General features: G+C 39.1%; 1 protein-coding gene across 1 annotated transcript; it reads right to left on the bottom strand.

Moving 5' to 3' along the window:
* Window positions 1-734: 734 nt before the first annotated feature.
* kcnmb3 (potassium calcium-activated channel subfamily M regulatory beta subunit 3) lies at window positions 735-18277 on the bottom strand. Its single transcript, XM_054768187.1, has 4 exons — window positions 18225-18277; window positions 4559-4762; window positions 3969-4143; window positions 735-1867 (listed from the first exon to the last, which is right to left on the bottom strand). Exons 1-4 carry the CDS (start codon window positions 18275-18277, stop codon window positions 1499-1501), a joined length of 801 nt encoding a protein of 266 aa, XP_054624162.1. The 3' UTR covers window positions 735-1498.
* Window positions 18278-18470: the final 193 nt, after the last annotated feature.

Here is an 18470-nt window from a genome sequence, read left to right as displayed (position 1 = left end):
TCTCAATGTTTTCGCTTTGTTCTCGTACGATTGCAGCTGTTTTTTCAAATTTCTTGTAAATTTTCTTCTCGTAACTATGACTTTATTAATACAGAATTTTTACTTTCTTCTTGTAACATTATAACTTTTTGCACAACCTAATTTTCCAAACATTACATCTTTATTCATTGTTTTGTTTCTCACATTACGACCATAAAAAAGTCTTTTTTTTCTTTAATATTTGAACTTTATGCTAATAAAATGATGTTATTTTTCCTTCTAATATTGCATTATTTTTGTAAAATTACAACTTTTATTGTTAGATTACAAGTGTTTTTTTTTATTATTTTGGACTTTATTTTTTGTAAAATTACTGCTTATTTTTCCATTTTTGCAGGTTAAAAATAAAAAAGTTTCCTTGTTAAATCATATTTTTGGAATGTGGCGCGTGTCCCACTTTGGACACGACTGCACTAGGGTTTGTAAAATGTACATGGCGATTCAGCTTTCTTGCGATGTTTTATAATTAAAAAAAAAAACATTTTCAGTCAAAAAATCACTTGATAAAAATATTCTTTATTTGTTTTTTGCGATAAAGGAGGGATCATGAGTAACTGCAAGGTGAGCTGATCATATACAGTGTGTGTACAGTATATATATATATAGTCATTGTATATTGTTTTTATTTATTTTTGTAAGGCTTCTGCCCTTAATTGTTGTGGTGCCTCCTGGGGAGGCTTGCCTCATATTAATCTAGAGCAGGGGTTGCCAAGCGTTCAGAGTTCACTTCGAAGCGGACCGAGACCCATTTCAGCTCACCGGGGGTTCATATGATCGAGTTTACACACCAAACGAACCGTACTGGCAGCACAAACACCCCCAGAGTTTGTTTTAACCCTAACTTGAACATCTTTGAAACATCGGAAGCTCTTTGGGGTCTGACGTACTGTACATTTACTATGATTTTAGCAATGCTGTCTGCTTCCATCGCGGCCGGACAACTCCTCCCACGATGATTTCATGAACCAACAAACGAACAAAACGCTGGGATTTTGTCGTTTACTTACAATGTAGTACGTACAAAGTCCGAAAATAGAGGTAGAATTAAATCGCTTTGAAATAATTCTGTCTTCACGTCTGCTCTGACCGCTGTCTCCCCTCGGATGTGCATGGCTGGGTCGCATCATGGGAAAAGGGGCTCCGCTCACTCCTCTGGCTGCTGTCAGTCAAAATCAAGGACCGCTCTGAAGCTCAGCTTCCCTGGAAGTGCCGTTTTTTTGACGATTTATCCAATCAGGGTCTTACTTTCTCGCTGTTGCATAGCATCTCTGCTGCTGCCGAGGGAATAGAGATCGAGTAATAGAGCAAACTCACTCAACAGTAGATTCATGCTCAGTATAATCAGGAAATGTAACACATTCTAGGGCACGTTTAAGTCTACACATTAAGTTTAACAACGCGTATTTGACCAGTTGTTTTATCGCAAATGGTTTGGTCTGACAGCATCGGCCAGGATGAGTCACATAGCAGAGGACACAGTGGACCTCTGGATGATTTTATAGAATTTACCGTGGGTGTATTTTGCAGCCAGCCTACCCCCTGCTGCCACGCTACATATCTCAGAGGACAGATGAGCAAGGCACTGCGTCAGCTTCACCAGGCCCACCAGCAGGGCTCCACCTCCCAGCATCAGACTGGGCCACAGGAGAGCCAACAGGGTCCTCCTCAGAGTGTACTTTCTGCTCAAGATGACGTCCCCAGGGTGCCTGGTGGGGTCCGTCAAGCATGACGAGGTGCTTCCCAGCTGAGCGTCCAAGTTGCTTTTCACCTTCAGGACTTCACCTTCAAGTTCTTTTTGGTCCATCTGACATTTGGGCACGTAGAAACACTGGAAAGAAAACATGATTTGGTAGCTTGAACTAAAGTCAAAATGGATTTCATTATAAATATGATGACATTTTTTTTTTTTACTAGAGTAAAAAAGGCTTGTAATGGACTTTTCAAATACAGTCGTCCCTCGCGGTTCAAACACCGTTCCCTCACTGGGTGTCACTAGTAGGGCTGTCAAAGTTAACACGGAAGTTCCCTTTAATTCTTTTTTGACACGCGGTTAACGTGCCCACGCCGTAGTTTGGGGAAACACAGCGCCGTGGCCGCTGCTGTGAAGCCAGAAGCGGGAACAAATATTGAGCAGAAATGGGCAAAGGAAGGAAAGGGTATTTTGAATGGTGAGTTTAGCTTCACAGCTCTGGCTGACGCCTCTCTCGACAAGACCAAAGTAATTTGTGCCGCTGTGAGTCGAGTTGTCACGAAGTACGTCGCCGGGAAGAAGAGAGAAGATACTCCACTGCAGGTATCTTTTGAATTGTCATTTATACAATGGTACCGTGAGTGGCCCAACTCATGAGTTTTTTTTCTCGGCGGATTTTTGCTTTAAACGGCTAGCTAAAATTTGGGCTAGGAGCTAATGGTTACGGGCAGGCATAGCCGAGGACAGCTATTTGGGGGTTTGTTTCAATGACTGGCTGTAAATAGCATTAGCTATCGCTAGCGTTAGCGTCACGCTAGCTGGTCACTGGGAAAGATTTTCAACAAACACATAACATAAGTACATTATAGCCATCTGATTCATCTTATTTATTATGTATTGTAAATTATTGTAAACTGTGACAGGAACAACATCAACTTAAAAGCATTACACGAATACAGAGACACTATCCGCCAGTACGAGCCTGGACTCAAATGTACATTAGCACTCAATAAGGTCATCAAATCTTACCTTTATGCATCCCCACATAGCATCAGCATTTGGGACCAAATATGAGGTGAAAGAAAAAACAGATACAGTAGTCTTATCTGTGCATCGTTGGAGAAGATACACTGCAAAGTTAAGTGGTGCGTTCAAGGACCATGGAACAAAGTGAAACAAGTCTCCGCTCGCATTAAACATGCAAAAATTGTGGGATTTCTAACTATATGTTATTTCTTGAATAAAACAATGGCCCGTATTTCCAAAATGTGTATCCTTGTACAAAAAAAAGTGATGTAGTTATTTACAAATGATTTCATTGCACCTGAATGTTTCCATGCATGCTTGGCGATGTAATGTGCTCTTTTACACATTTGAAAATACTGTCAGAATGACTCTTTCATACAATCGGCTTCTTTATTTTACAATGTAAGATTAACGTCTACATCGACAAATGTAATCATATCGAATAGTATCATTTGTATACTGTATCAAAAATACTGATTTTTTTTTTTTAATATGTAGTTTTTGAATCGTATCTTAACTCTAAGATACTCTAACTCTAAGCGTTTACCACAAAGAGATTTACACCCCAATTTATTATAGATAAAAACTTCTTTCTATCTGAGATGAATTGCGATTAATTATGAGTTAACTACAGACAAAATGTGATTAATCGCAATTCAATATTTGAATGGATTGACAGCCTTAGTCACTAGTGACAAGCACCAGACTTAATCGCCACCAAAGGCTTTTATTATTTTATGATTGTTTATCTCACAATAATAACATATAATAATAAAAATAAGTCATCATCATAATAATAACGTTAATAATAATGTTGTGGCCGTACTCTGAATCCCCGACGTCACTTCCTGTCCACAAGTCTGGAAGACATTTATTGAAACACACACAAGCGTGAGTCTTATTTATGTCTTAAATGGCTTATTTTCTGTTATTATATCTCCTATATTGGGTAATACGAGTGTAAGGGTGACTATAGGGGTGTTATTTCATGTCTAGAGGGCTCTAATAATGGTAAAAGTCATATTTTAGAATGTTTTAGATATTTTAGGCTTTTTTACGGAAATATTCCATTTATTGACATTGAATCCTACTTCGCGGGAATTCACTTATCGGTCGGGTCTGGAACCAGTTTACCACGACTTGTACAGTATTTCCAAAAGACAGTGTCGCTCCAGATGACATTGTCCACGAACGAGCTGTCACCCATGCCTACCTTCGGCGTAAGCAGCACGGACTCCTCGTCAAAATGCAGCAAGGCGCTTTGATTGGAGGCTGTGAGGTGGACGGTCACCGTGAGGCACGGTATGGTGCTCACGCCTCTGCAGTCGACCCACTCGTCCAGGATTTCAGCGTGCAGCAGCATGCATCTGTCTTCTTCCTCCCACTTACTGCAGCACAAGAGGCGGGGGGAAGTTCATGAGAAGCCACAACAGGACATGCGCAGGATGATGCCGGATATTTCTCCTGGATTTCTGCTCCAAGGGATGTTTTAACATATCGTATCTTACAAAAGTGAGTACGTTTCCTTACATTTTTATTACAGTTCTCCAGGGACAATAAACAATGCAAGAGTCTTTTAATACATACATGCTCAGTAAGGTTTGGAACTCTATATTATAGAGTTATTATTTAACAATATGTTTTATATTATAGATGGCAGTAGTGAAGAACTGCACTGCATGCCGCTAAAGGTGTTGATTCACCTAAAAACACCTTTTATTACAATGCAATGCAGTTCTACACTACTGCAGAGCAAAAGCATTCATTTCAAACTATTTTTATTCCAGTGCGACTGCAGAGCACCTGTTAATGTGAGGTTTGACCATCGTGATGCCGACCACAAAGAACATGAGCACAGAGAAGGCCATCATGCTGAAGCCCAAAAGGATGGCTCGGTCTTCCCCGACGCTTGACACCGCCACCGGGGTCCGGACATTGTGCCCATCATGTCCATCGGCACCTCTGCTCCGGTCTTGCTCCTGGGCTGTCACCGTGTGGAGGACTTCCCTGTGCCTCACATGCAACAAAATGAAGTCATTCCTTTAATATACACAGATTTCAATGGTTTTTGCTTGAGTTGCACAGGAAATAGTAAGAGGAAATACCAGGCTTGCTTAAGGAAATGCTCTTTATTTTTATCGTGATACAAAAAGTTACCACATATGTGACACGTAGTGTAACCTAGCCACTGCACATTGTGGGGATGAAAAAACATTTATGCACAAACATACCTTGTACAGAACATGCCAGAATTACACACATTTACCCGCCGCAAGGCATGCTGGGTGACCTGTGGTACTTTGCCTCCCAACATGCTACATGTATGGCATGTTTTCCATTTGTATTGAATTTTGACTGAATTTTATTAATAACAAAAACATTTGGAACACAAAAGTGTCATTAAAAAATGGAAACTAATAAAAGTAAACATTTAAAAAGAAATATCTCTCAGCACATTTTACAGTCACTGCTTCTTTCTTGTGTCATTTCCAGTCAGGACAAGGGTGTCCAAACTTTTTCCAGCGAGGGCCACGTAGTGAAAATGAAAGGATCAGTTTGATATTTTGTAAAGCAAAAAACTTTGTGATATAGGTGAAAAAGCCTATTATTAGTCTGAACTTCAGTCTTTGCTCTTTTTTTTTGCCATTTTTGCTGTTGTTTTTTTCACCAAATATTTCAACTTTCTTCTAAAGTAAACGTTTTTTGAAAAACGTTATTCCCATAATATTAGAACTTTTTTCGGAACCAAATTTTCCATAAATTAAAACTTTATTTTGTAATTTTTGTTTGTCATAATATTACAACTTTAAAAAAAACGGTGACATTATTTTTCCTCATAATATTATGAATTTATTCTGGTAAAATTGTCAATTTTCTTTTCATTAGAATGCAACTTTTTTCTCTTAATGTTTCCACTTTAGACTCGTAAAAATCAGAGCTGTTTTTTTTTCCATTTCTGCTGTTGTTTTTATTCTTTATTCTCGTAACTTTATAACTTTTTGCACAACCAAAAATGACAACTTTATTTATTGTTTTGCTGTTTCTAATAACATAACCATCAAAAATTCTAAAATTATGAGTTTTTCTTGTTAGAATGCACGTTTTTTCTCTTAATGTTTTTGATTTTATTCTTGTAAAATTAATAGGGATTTTTCCATTTTTGCTGTTTTTTTTTTTTTAAGTTTCCTTGTTAAATTGTATTTTTAGAATCTGCTGCTGGCAGACCGCCAATGGCCCCCGTCCTTTGGACTTCGGACACGACTGAGTTAGGAGGAAACCATACAACATAATTTACTTAAAATTTAAATTTTACTAAGTCATGAATCACTTTGGGCATAACGCTACATAGAAATTACAAATAACTATCAAAACACACAAATGATTACAGCCACCATTAAAAAAAGCCAAATTCCAACAAAGTGTGTGCATAATTATACATTGCTGACAATTACCAACCCCTCCAAAAAACACCCCCTTTTCACATGATTATTTCTTGTATAATCATGAAAACAGCATGTATGACTGTGTATCCCTCATGAACTTATGAAATCAAACCTCATATTGATCTTTTATGTGTACACATTGTGAACAGCGTGCCGTGGATCCTCGCAGATTTTTGGTCACAAACATTTGTCTCAAATTTTTTTCTGTGAAAATAGGAGGTGTTTTTCCGCGAAGATAACACATCTCATTCACCCCAAGTTAATAATAATTAGGGTCGTTCGCATTTTAAAATTTTCGATTCCCAGTTTCGATGCTCACTTCGCCGACCGGAAGAAATAGCTGCGAACACCAACGAAGAAGAAGCCGGCGAGCACCAACAAACAACAAGGAGCGGCTAAAAAGTTTGGCGTGACTTCATGGAAAAAAGAGCGGTGGGCTCAGTGCAACGCAGAGCATCGAACCAATTCAAACATTAGTCAATGACAACCCAACTGAACACAAAATGCAGTTTTTAAATGAAACTATTCATAATTAAGGGAGAACCCAAACCTACATGACCCTGTGTGAAAAATTAATTGCCCCCCATGTTAAAACATAACTTAACTGAGATTATTTGAGATCTATCAGTCTGGAAAAGGTTATAAAGCCATTTCTAAAGCTTTGGGACTCCAGCAAACCACAGTGAGAGCCATTATCCACAAATGTCAACACGGAATACTGATGAACCTTCCCAGGAGTGGCCGGCCGAGCAAAATTACCCCAAGAGTGCAGTGACGACTCATCCAAGAGGTCACAAAAGACCCCACAACAACATCCAAAGAACTGCAGGCCTCACTTGCCTCAGTTAAGGTCAGTGTTAATGACTCCACCATAAGAAAGACACTGGGCTCCGAGTTCCAAGACGAAAACCACTGCTGAACAAAAAGAACATTAACGGGATAGTTTGGATTTTTTTAACATGAAGTTGTTTGACATCCCCATCAGCAGTGGACTATTTCAACAGTGACTTACCCCCCCATTTGGTCTTGTGAGTCCAGTTCTGGTCAACATTAGTAATCATTGATAAATATGTCATAATACAGGTTAAATGTGCAGCATCCACGTACCACCGTTAAAAAAGCCCACAGTTTTTTATGTCTTCATTGTTTCACTGATAATGTTTTTTTGTCAAGCGTTGAGATTTTTCACTTTGTTCGGTGGTCCTTGAATGCACCATAGTTGCTGTGAGATGTAGAAGTGAAACTTATAGTATAGTATGTCACAAAAGTGAGTATACCCGTCACATTTCTGCAAACAGTCGTCCCTCGCCGCTTTGCGCTTTGAATTTCACAGCTTCACTCTGTCACTCTGTTTTTCAAACTCTATTAATGAATAAATCAGACTGGGGTCTATTATCAGTGAAAATATGCATAATAAGCAAATTTGACATATGTCTGGCCTAAATTAAGCATTTTCACGCAGACAAAAGCCACATTCAAATACATGTTGTTGATGTGTAGTAGTCTACACTGGTCACCAGGTGTCAGTAATGTTACACTGATGAGACACCGCAGGACGTAACAGCAACAAGAAACTTTGCCAGTGCTAACGTGTGAGTCTATATTATGTCTTATTTATGTTTATATTTTATTTATGTCTTAAATGGCTTATTTCCTGTCTTTTTTGTCTGCTATATTCTGTAATACGAGTGTTACGCTGACTAGAGGGGTGTTATTTCATTTCTGGAGGGCTCTAATAATGTTTAAAAAAAACATATTTAGAAAGTTGGAAACAGGTTTTCTATGCTCTAACTACGGAAATATTCAATTTATAAATAAGGAATCTTACTTTGTGGAAATTCACTTATCATGGTCGAGTGTAAAAGCAATTAAACCGCAATAAATGAGGGATGACTGTATATGATATCTTTTCGTGGCACAGCACTAAAGAAACGACACTTCGAAACAACGTAAAGTAGTCAATGTACAGCTTGTAGAACAGTGTAAAATTACTGTCCCCTCAAAATAACGCAACAGACGGCCATTAATGTCTAACCTTATGTTAAACTGCACTAACTGGGCCCAATTTGCCATCTTTCCTCCCGGGGTCATGTGGATCGTTAGTGTCGGAAGGTGTCAGGCGTGAATGGGGAGCAGGTGTGTTACATTTGGTGTTACACCCTCTCGTACTGGTCACTGGAAGTTCAGCATGGCACTTCATGGCAAAGAACTCTCTGAGGACGTGAAAAAAACAATTGTAGCTCTACATCAAGATGTTCTAGGCTACGATGCAGTCCGGTGGCCGAGACCATACAGAGCTTTAACAGGCCAGCTTCCGCTCATTGAGGGATGTGCTGTCTTTCACAATTCGCTATACAGTCTTTCAATATCCTAGTCATTATATGATGATAAACTTAGCTTAAGTAAGCGCTTTTACAAAGTACATAAGAAATGCTCTTTTCATAAGATCGCTGTGGTCGCAATGATGCCTCTGGGCCCTTGATCCTGTCGTGCGAGTGCGCTGTTTGTTCACAATTCTATCCATAGCTTGGGGAATTTGTGAGAAAGACTATATTTGCTTTGAAGCAGCAAATTACGTTGAGCGAGAAGTTATTAAAAATGATATTTGATGTGTTTTTAAATGATCTCTGTGGGACCACTACCCTAAGGTGCTCTCTACATAAGTAATATATTTGCTTTTATGGGATGGCGCTATCACATCTTATATTCCTTCCTTCTGCAATAGGATTTTGTTCACTACATGTTGTACGGCAGCGGGAGAAATGCAAGTCAAAGTAAAACGTTTCATTCACAACAATGACTTGGAGGGGCGGCGATAAATATTTCATGTTGCACTTCGGATGAGATATGAGCGACAAAATCAAAGCACCAGAAGCTCTTATGAGTCCAGCTATGAAAAGACATTTTCAGTATTGCAGTAAATGTGATTACGTGTCATTATAGCCCTTAAAACATGATACATAGCCACATTTGTCAAGGCCCGGACCCTGCAGGTCATAATACAGGTCTGGTAAAGATTTAAGGTTTTAATCTCTGACATCATCTGGGGTTTTTTTTTTCTTTATTTTTTTTTATCATAAGTCAGGGGTGTCCAAAGTGCGGCCCGGGGGCCATTTGTGAGCCGCTGCACTTTCTAAAAATATAATTTAACAAGAAAAGTAAAAACAAAAACCCAACAACAATAACAGCAGCAAAAACGGAAAAAAAGGCAGCAGCAATTTTACAAGAATAAAGTCCAAATATTAAGATAAAAAAAGTTGGAATCTAAACAAGGAAAAATTGTAATTTTATGAGAATAGCGTCGTAACATTATGAGGAAAAATAACATCATTTTAGTAGCATAATGTTGAAATATTAAAGACAAAAGACATTTTTTTTAAAAGTTGTAATATGATGAGAAACAAACCAAAATTAAGTTGTCATTTTTGGAAAGTTAGGTTGGGGAAAAATTTACAATATTATGGGACTAAAGTTAAAATATTATGGAATAAAGTCATAATTACAAGAAGACAATTTACAAGAAGAAAGCTGAAATCGTTGGAAAATTAAAAAACAACATCAGAAATAGAAAAAAAGTCGCAATTTTTATGAGAATAAACTTGTAATATTATGAGGAATAATGATGCCATTTTAGTAAAAAGAATTGAAATGGTAAAGAAAAAAAATGTTTGAAAAATTGTAATTTTGAGAAAGGAACAAAATAAAATAAAGTTGTAATTTGGGGAAAATTAGGCTTGGGAAAAAATTATAATATTATGGGGATAAAGTCAAAACAACACGGGAATAAAGTCACAGTATTACAAAAAGACAATTTACGAAGATTACTTAAGAAGAATGTTTTTTAAAAAACAGCAAAAATTGATGTTAGCTTCACAGCTTTACCTCTCTCGACAAGACCAAAGTTATTTGTGTTGTTGTGAGTCGAGTTGTCACGAAGTACGTCACCCGGAAGAAGAGAGAAGTTACTGCACTGCAGGTATTTTTTATTGTCATTTATACAGCGGTACCGTGGCATAGGAGTGTCCCAACTCATGAGGTTTTTTTTACATGCGAGCCATCTCTCGGCGGATTTTTGCTTTAAACGGCTAGCTAAAATTTGTGCTAGGAGCTACTGGTTACGGGCAGGCATAGCCGAGGACAGCTATTTGGGGGTTTGTGTCAGTGACAATGGCTCTAAATAGCATTAGCTCTCACTAGTGTTAGCATCGCACTAGCTGGGTACCGGGAAATATTTTCAACACACACATAACGTAAGTACATTATAGCCATCTGATTCATCTTATTTATTATGTATTGTGCAAAACTGTGACAGGAACAACATCAAATTAAAAGCACTACATGAGTACAGAGCCTGGAACAAGTCGCCGCTCGCGTTAAACATGTAAAAATTGTGTACGATTAGTAGAAAGAATTTAAATATAAATATAATATTTCATAATTCTTTAAAGTTTTAAATAAAATAAAATAAATCAAGTTGTAATTTTGAGGAAATTAGACTGGGGGGAAATGATAATATTAGGGGGATAAAGTCAAAACAATATGGGAATAAAGTTGTAATAACACAAAAAGAATATTTACAGAGATTACTTCAGAAGAAAGTTGAAATATTTGGGAAATAAAAAAAAAACAGCAAACATTTGAAAAAAAGACTGATAATAGTAGATAATCGTAGACCAATAATAGTAGTATTTCACCTACTGTACATCACAAAGCTGAACTGTATACTGTATACAGTATATACTGTACTGTACCTTCTTAGCATATCTACATGTGTTGCTGTACAACATATCCAAAGCGGCCCTTGCATCCTTTCATTTTTCAGTTAAGTGTGGACACCTCTGTCGTAAGTCATAGCCAAGCCACCATATGCTCTTTGACCTGGATCGACCATATACAGGTACCGGTATGTATGCTCATCTACGCTCGAGCTCCCACCAAATCCAAATGAGAAGTTGAGTGAAAGTTGAGCTGTGTTTACAATGATTTCTAAAGAGTCTGTTCGGCCCTGCCGATGGTCCCCTTACCGCGTCTGCCGCCTGCGTGCACCCTGCAGGTTGATGTTAATTGGGATGCTGAACGATCTCCGGGGGGAGGCTGTGTTCAAGAACATACCAACTCTGATCCCAGTCACCACCCGGGCCAGATATCCGCCTAACAAGCTAGCTCGTCTCTATCTGAAAGTCAAATATCCCTCTGTCAACAGGAGAACATCCCTTATCTGCAGCAGGCTCCAGAGCCTGCGGTGACAAGCGGAATGGACGAGCCGGCTGTTTATTCACGAGGGAACACCCTGTTGTTTACCGAGGCTCAAAGGTGAGTGCGAAAACACCTTCCACCCTCATGTCTGTCTCTATGGAAACCAGCACAGGTAAGCCAGGTAGGATGCTAATGGCCTCTCAGTGGGCCTGGGATGCTGAGACAAATGTCATGACTTGTTTGAATCCTGATTACTATGGGATTGTTTTGCGGTTTCGTGCAGTATTCCTAATGTGTGCCAGCTAATTCAGTGTGTTGTTTACCAAATTCAAACGTCTGGCATCAGAAACTGTATGCAGCGGGTTCCTCCAGCTGCCATGGCAGTCCAATGTATTGCTCGCGTTATATCCCGCCCCTTCCTGCTTTGAGTACGTAAACCTTGCAGACGTAACAAATGCACGCGCACCACTTATTTTTGTTGTCAGCTAAAGATAGCAATTTGGTCAAGTTTAGCTGCTATCGTTAGCTATCATTGAATGTACAGTTGCCCCTCGCCACAATGCGGTTCGAATTTTGGTATTTAAATCTGTAGACTTGAAAAAAACTGTCAAAGAGATACTGTCTAGTAGTACTAGTGGCCAGTGCGCGTACGCGACCAAAGTACATCCGTTGCCACTTTGCTCTTTGACTTTTCCGCTATCACGCTCTCGCAGTTTTTAAAAATATATATTAATAAATCATACTGTTTTACAGTTGAATGTGGCGTATTATTAGTCAAAAAGTATGCATGTTGAAGCAAATTGTACAAAGTTTTTGCCTAAATTAAGCATTTTCAAGCATAAAAATGGCTAAATGAACTAAAATGCACATATAAAGCATTCAGAAAACACATTCAAAGACATGATGCTATGTACTGTAGTGTTCTACACAGGTCACTAGGTGTCAGTAATGTTCCTGTAATGTTCGCTGAGACACACAAGCATCAGACTAGATCTCCGGAGCAACAGCCTTTTATTGCCGGTTGGAATCCCACAACATGCACCATAATAATAACATAATAATAACAATCATAGTGATAATACGGGCTACTGTTGCAGCCGTAAGCCACCCCCCTGAACCCCTGGCGTCACTTCCTGTCCTCCACACCTCCAGAACACATTTATTTCAACACACACGATCACAAGTCTTATTTATGTCGTAAATGACTTATTTTCTCTGATTTTATCTACTATATTGGGTAATATGAGCGTAAAGGTGACTACAGGAGTGTTATTTCATATTTCGAGTGCTCTAATAATGTTAAAAATTGAATTTAGAAGGCCATCAACAGGTTTTATATTCTCTACCTTCGAAAATATTAGATTTATGAATAAGAAATCCTACTTCACTGAAATTCACTTCTTACGGTCGGGCCTGGAACCAATTAACGAGGGATTACTGTAGTGTAGAGCCTATCATAATCATTCTTATATGGACATGTACGTGTGTACGAGGCAGCGGTTTACGCCAATTTTTATGCAGTTTAATTTGTAATCGTGAATAACATGGACTTCTTTTTTGGTACAGTCTGTTCTTTAAACCTCTAGTGGTGACGTATGCTAGTTGATGGTGGCGTTCTTATATTTTTTTACTTTCAAGAAATGTAATTTGGAGCAAGTCGAATACAGTCCCTCTAATTCAACAATGAAATCCATGTTTATTGTTGCAGTTGTAGACCTGCACCGCATCACCCCCAGGAAACTCCCGTATTTGCACGTTCTTGTCGTCCTCCCATTTAAATGGTTTCGCTTATTTTCCCGAAAATTGCTCGTCTTGTTAGTCCATTTGACACATGTGTTTACGCCCTGTATGTTAGGCTGAAATGTTACATATGAGGATTAAAAAAAAAAACAACCCTCAAACTAATGTGATGGCACCAAGCTGGGAGCAGACGTAATTGCAACCCTTACTGTTGTCCATGTAAATGAGCTGCATTAGCACTATTTTCCTTTAAAGGGTAATTAAAGCACCTTGCAGTGTTGCTTACACACACTATGGTGATGGCCTATATGCAGCTACTGCAGCTCATTCACACACTGATGACCTCTGGGCTTGGTGTTATTTCCTCACTCCCAAATTACCTTGGAAACAGTTGCAGATAGATGCCAATAGAAAAAAAAGGGATACAGGAGATGTAATTCCTTACTTGTCCACAAGAGGCAGACTGCCACTAACTACATTCTCCACTCATTTGACTTCCTATTTACAGTATCTCTGCCTCTGACTTTTGTCTTAAGCACCAGTAAATTTTTTGTTTTAACAATGCAATGGTATATAACATTATTAAAATGGTAACATTATTATGGGAACTTTGTGTTTGTGTAACAAAGCAAATGAGTGTCGTATATAGTAACGTACCTTATTAACTCATTCGATACAAAAAGACGTAGTTATACGTTTTTAGCATCTCGAATGCCGTATTTATACGTGTTTCTTTGCGCGGGAGACAAAAAGAGGTGATGATGCAACTCTCCACTAGTGCATTAACACTTCAGAGCACTTTTAGGACATGAAAACGGCCACAAGGTGGCAGAAGTGCATTTGATAAGTGTTTCGTGCAGAAGGTTACGCATTGTAGGGGAAATTGTCACGCACGCACACATGCGTGCACACGTGTGCACACACATGCGCACATGTAGTTCAGTTCCCAATGTGAAAAATGTAAACAGTTCATGGTGTTACATTTGTCAATAATTGCCAAAGACGAATTTATATGGCTTTTACGTTTTTTTTGCACGAGAGGCAAAAAGAGGTGATGATGCAAGTGCACGCCAATGGATGTCACTTTGGCAGAAGTGCATTTGATAAGCGCTCGGCATACATCCTTTGCATGTAAAAACACACTCGACAGCAGGGAGGAAGCGAGAGAGCGTGGAGGAGTGTAGCGTGCAGAAGGTCGCGCATGCGTGCACACACAGGCACACACAGAGTTCAGTTCCAAATGTGGAAATTGTAAATAGTTCATGGTGTTGTATTTGTAAATACATTGTTATTTTCATGTAAAACAACCCCTTTTTTGTGTTGGTATACTTAGTAACTTGGTATGGTTGTTTAGATATTTGAGGTGTCACAAAAGCAAAAAAATATTTGGGTCAAAGTGAAAGTTATGCTTGAAATGTATCTTTTCACAATAAGTTGGTTTTCTCCCTTTTCTAGTCAGGAACTGATATTTTCCTGAAACTTTTCCTGAATCTTTCTTTGGGTAGGTTCCATGTTTATATAGCCATAGAACACATTCTGTGAGCCTCGGGCCAATGAAAATGAGTGACGGGGCGAAAATGGCCCCCGGGCCGTACTTTGGAGTTAACTGGGTACTGTTTTGTAGAGATTGACACAAGAACCGACTCAAATTGTGATGCTAAGGGATTACATATACACCCTTATCCAGATTCACACCAAAATTAAAAAGGCGCTTACTTGGTCCGAGCATCATTTTTTTAAATCCTCTCTATGTTGAACTATTATTAGTTCATTATTACTGTAGTTAAACGAGTAAAACGAGCAAAGCAACATAGCTAAAGGAACATAGCTAGTGGTGACCTAAGACTTTTGCACAGTCCTGTACCGAGCTGTTAAATAGCCACTAAAAGACAGGGGGCACGGTTGAATAGCCTTTTCTGCAGATGCCTCGAGCTCCCTCTCTCAGGCATACTTAAAACACACACTCCTACTCAATCCATCTGTCTCACTGTTTTAGTGGACCCCGGGGCCGCGGGTCGTTTCACGAACAGAAAGCTGGCAGAGGAGTCGGCCCTTAAACTAATTACTTTGTATAACTTATTGCAGACTGACACCACCTGCTTTGTTTTGCTCTTTCATCGGGTTAGATTTGCTTCTCAAAGCATGAACTAAGCACTGTTCCAATTAACGTTGCACAATGCAACGATACCATTCATCAAGCCTGACTGACAGTGTGTAAGACGTATGAATTTTACCGTATTCGTGATTGTGGTTGTACTGTGGCTGCCTGCACTGCCACACTGAATATGATGATATTCCATGGGTTGGACTTTTTGTGTTAGAGTTTGCAGGTGAGCCTATAATTTTGGAAATACTAAATAGTCATACTCATCATATACAGTCAGGATTACCTATAACAGGGGTGTCCAAACTTTTTCCACCGAGGGCCGCATACTGAAAATCAAAGGATGTGAGGGGCCACTTTGATATTTGTGTATTTTACATATATTCAAAGACAAAGATTAGTTATTAGCATCAATATTTCAGCTTTTTCCTAAATTTTTCTCATTTTTGTTTGGTTTTATATTATTTTTACAATGTGGCGCGGGCCAGTAAAAAACAAGCTGCGGCCCCCAGGCTGCACTTTGGACACCCCTGACCTATGCAGTAGTCCCTCTCCACTGTGCGCTTCGAATTTCGCAGCTTCACTCTACCATGGTTTTTCCAAAATTAATGAATAAATCATACTGTTTCGTGGTTGAATTGTTAGTAAAATCATTTGCATATTCAATTAAATTTAACATATTTTTGGCATAAATGGAGCATTCTCAGGCATAAAAGATGCTAAATTAACAGAAATACAAATATAAGGCATTCAGAAGACACATTCAAATTGTACTATGTAGTATTCTACACTGGCCACTAGGTGTCGGTAATGTTACTCTCATGTTTGGTAAGACACACAATCATCAGACTTGATCGCCAGAACAGTAGCCTTTTATTGCAGGTTGGAATTACTGTAAAGTCCAGAATATAAGACGAACCCACCAAATTTGAAGAGAAACATATTTTGTACGTATATAAGCTGCACTTGTCTACGAGCCGCAGGTGTCCACGTTGTAACGTGGGATATTCACACAGAAAGACACACTATAAAGCTCACAATCCTACCTACACTCTGGGTTTTTTGTTAGCTTCGATGTGACGTGCAGAGCGAACAGTCCAATCAGAAGCTGTAGTAATTCTCCACGTGATGAAATTTACTTACGATTTGTCAGATCAAAACACAATTGCTGATTTTAGCTTCTATTGCAGCATTCTAAGCATCATGGGAACTGTGGTTCTTTTAGCCATAACATAGCCGCATCATTGTTAAAGCCTAGGATTCAAAGCGCGTTAAAAAACTAGTAGTTATAGTCCAGAATTTACGGTATCTCAAACAGGCACAATAATAATAACATAACAATCATAATAATAGCATGGGCAAGTTCTCCGGCCGTAACCCAGCTACAGTAACGCTAAAAGCTACAATTTAACTCTGAACCCCTGGCGTCACTTTCTGTCCACCGCCCATTCATCTCCCCCACACGAGCACGAGTCTTATTTATGTCTTAAATGGCTTCTTTACTCTGATCATGTCTAGTATATTGGGCAATACGAGTGTAAAGGTGACTATAGGGGTGTTCTATAGTAATGTTAAAAACTGTATTTAGAAAGTTGCAAACAGGTTTTCTATGCTCTAGCTACAACAAATATTCCATTTATAAATAAGGAATCCTACTTGGCGGATATTCACTTATCATGGTCGGGTCTGGAACCGAATAACCGCGATAAACAAGGGAGTACTGTATCGGTCAAATGAGTGCTGTCAAACTAATTATTTTATGCTAGCAAAGAGAAACTGTCATCTGCAGTCATGATCCTAAATTAATTACAACTTGTGCGCCTGATTTTTGGTTTTAATAACCATTTAAATTGAATCTATACCTCAGCAGCAGTCCAGAAGCAGACTACCATCTCTCCAGCACCAGGTTGCAGTGTATGTAAACCGGACCACAACTGTACTTGCTAGTGTAAATCTGCTGTGTGTGTCTGTATTTACCAACTGCCTGGAGGGAGTTGGCAAGGTTCTTATTTCCCTCTTTGCACTTCTTGTATGCCACTGTTATTGCCTTCTCAACCTATAGTTTGGCGTGACTGAAGTACCTGACTTTATTGTTTTTGTGAACAAAACTGGGATTATTGCTCACGGCAACAGTATCTTGGCAACGCCGACTGTGCTGTCAGCTACTCTTTTGTTTATGAACTTAAGCCATCACCAACCTCCTTGTCTTAGGAAATTCATTGTTCCAGCCTCCTCGTGTATTTGCCTACTTGCCTTGCCGGAGTCCAATAAAGACTGAATTTGTTTTATGTGACAGTCCAATAGACCGTCTTTGGCTATTTATTATCTCTGTGTTATAATTCATGGGTATATTTTGCTTGTGCACTCACAAAAGCTGAGGTGTGGGCAGTCTGTAGTACAGTCTGCAAAGTTTAGAGGGTTACAGGTTCAGAACTGTTGAGCCAAAAAGTGGACCAAAATGTGTGAACAGTGACTGATCTCTTAAAAGACGCGTTTACATGCACTAAAGATCAAAATAACACACATAGAATGCGATTAGAAACCAGATACAGTACTTCTTGTATGTACAATAGATGATTGGATAATTGTTAAAAGACAAGTACAGCCTACATGTGCACGCAATTTTTTTGGTCTTTAAATTTGGTGGATGCAGCTTATATTCAGGTGCGCTCAATAGTCCGGAATTTGTGGTAAATGACATGTTAAAAGAGTGTCTTAAAATACAAAAACAAAAAAGGGCAGAACAGTGTTTGGAGCTCCCAAAATGTACTTTTCAGATGTGAATGTGAGTGTGAACGGTCTGCGTGTGCCCCGCGATCGGCAAGGTTGCATGCGATGTCCTGCCTGTTGATCTCCAACCTTCTGTAATGCATATGTGGTGTATTTCAACCCGGTGTCTCCAGCCTTTAGGGAGAATCTGCTGTGTTTGAAGAAACTGCAGAAAACAAAATTAAAAATGTATAAAGCCCCGTGTACTTTACTTCACCTGGTAACCTGAGACACTTCCTTGATCATGAGGCTCACGGCGTGGAGCTTCATCGCAGATGTGACTCAAAGAGAATTACATCTTTAACATAAATGCCGAATGGAAACGGACTCCTCCCGACTGATTTCACGCGCTCTGACCCGCTGTTCAGTTTCCAGCCTCAACTTCACGTGATGCTTGTTTTCATCGTGCGTCAAAATGACCCTTTCAAATGACAACTTCCCTTTATTGTCCGGGCAAGACGCC

The sequence above is a fragment of the Dunckerocampus dactyliophorus genome, chromosome 2 (assembly GCF_027744805.1).
Source record: "Dunckerocampus dactyliophorus isolate RoL2022-P2 chromosome 2, RoL_Ddac_1.1, whole genome shotgun sequence".
NCBI classification, from domain to species: domain Eukaryota; kingdom Metazoa; phylum Chordata; class Actinopteri; order Syngnathiformes; family Syngnathidae; genus Dunckerocampus; species Dunckerocampus dactyliophorus.
This window is presented reverse-complemented; position numbering and strand designations above follow the sequence as displayed.

Excerpts from the sequence above, each read along its gene's own strand:
- kcnmb3 (XM_054768187.1), bottom strand. The coding sequence starts at position 18,277 with ATGAAGCTCCACGCCGTGAGCCTCATGATCAAGGAAGTGTCTCAGGTT. Across the intron at positions 4,763-18,224 it reads GAAGTGTCTCAGGTTACCAG|GGAAGTCCTCCACACGGTGA; the intron begins GTGAAGTAAAGT and ends TGTGAGGCACAG. Across the intron at positions 1,868-3,968 it reads CCGTGCTGCTTACGCCGAAG|TGTTTCTACGTGCCCAAATG; the intron begins GTAGGCATGGGT and ends TTTTCTTTCCAG.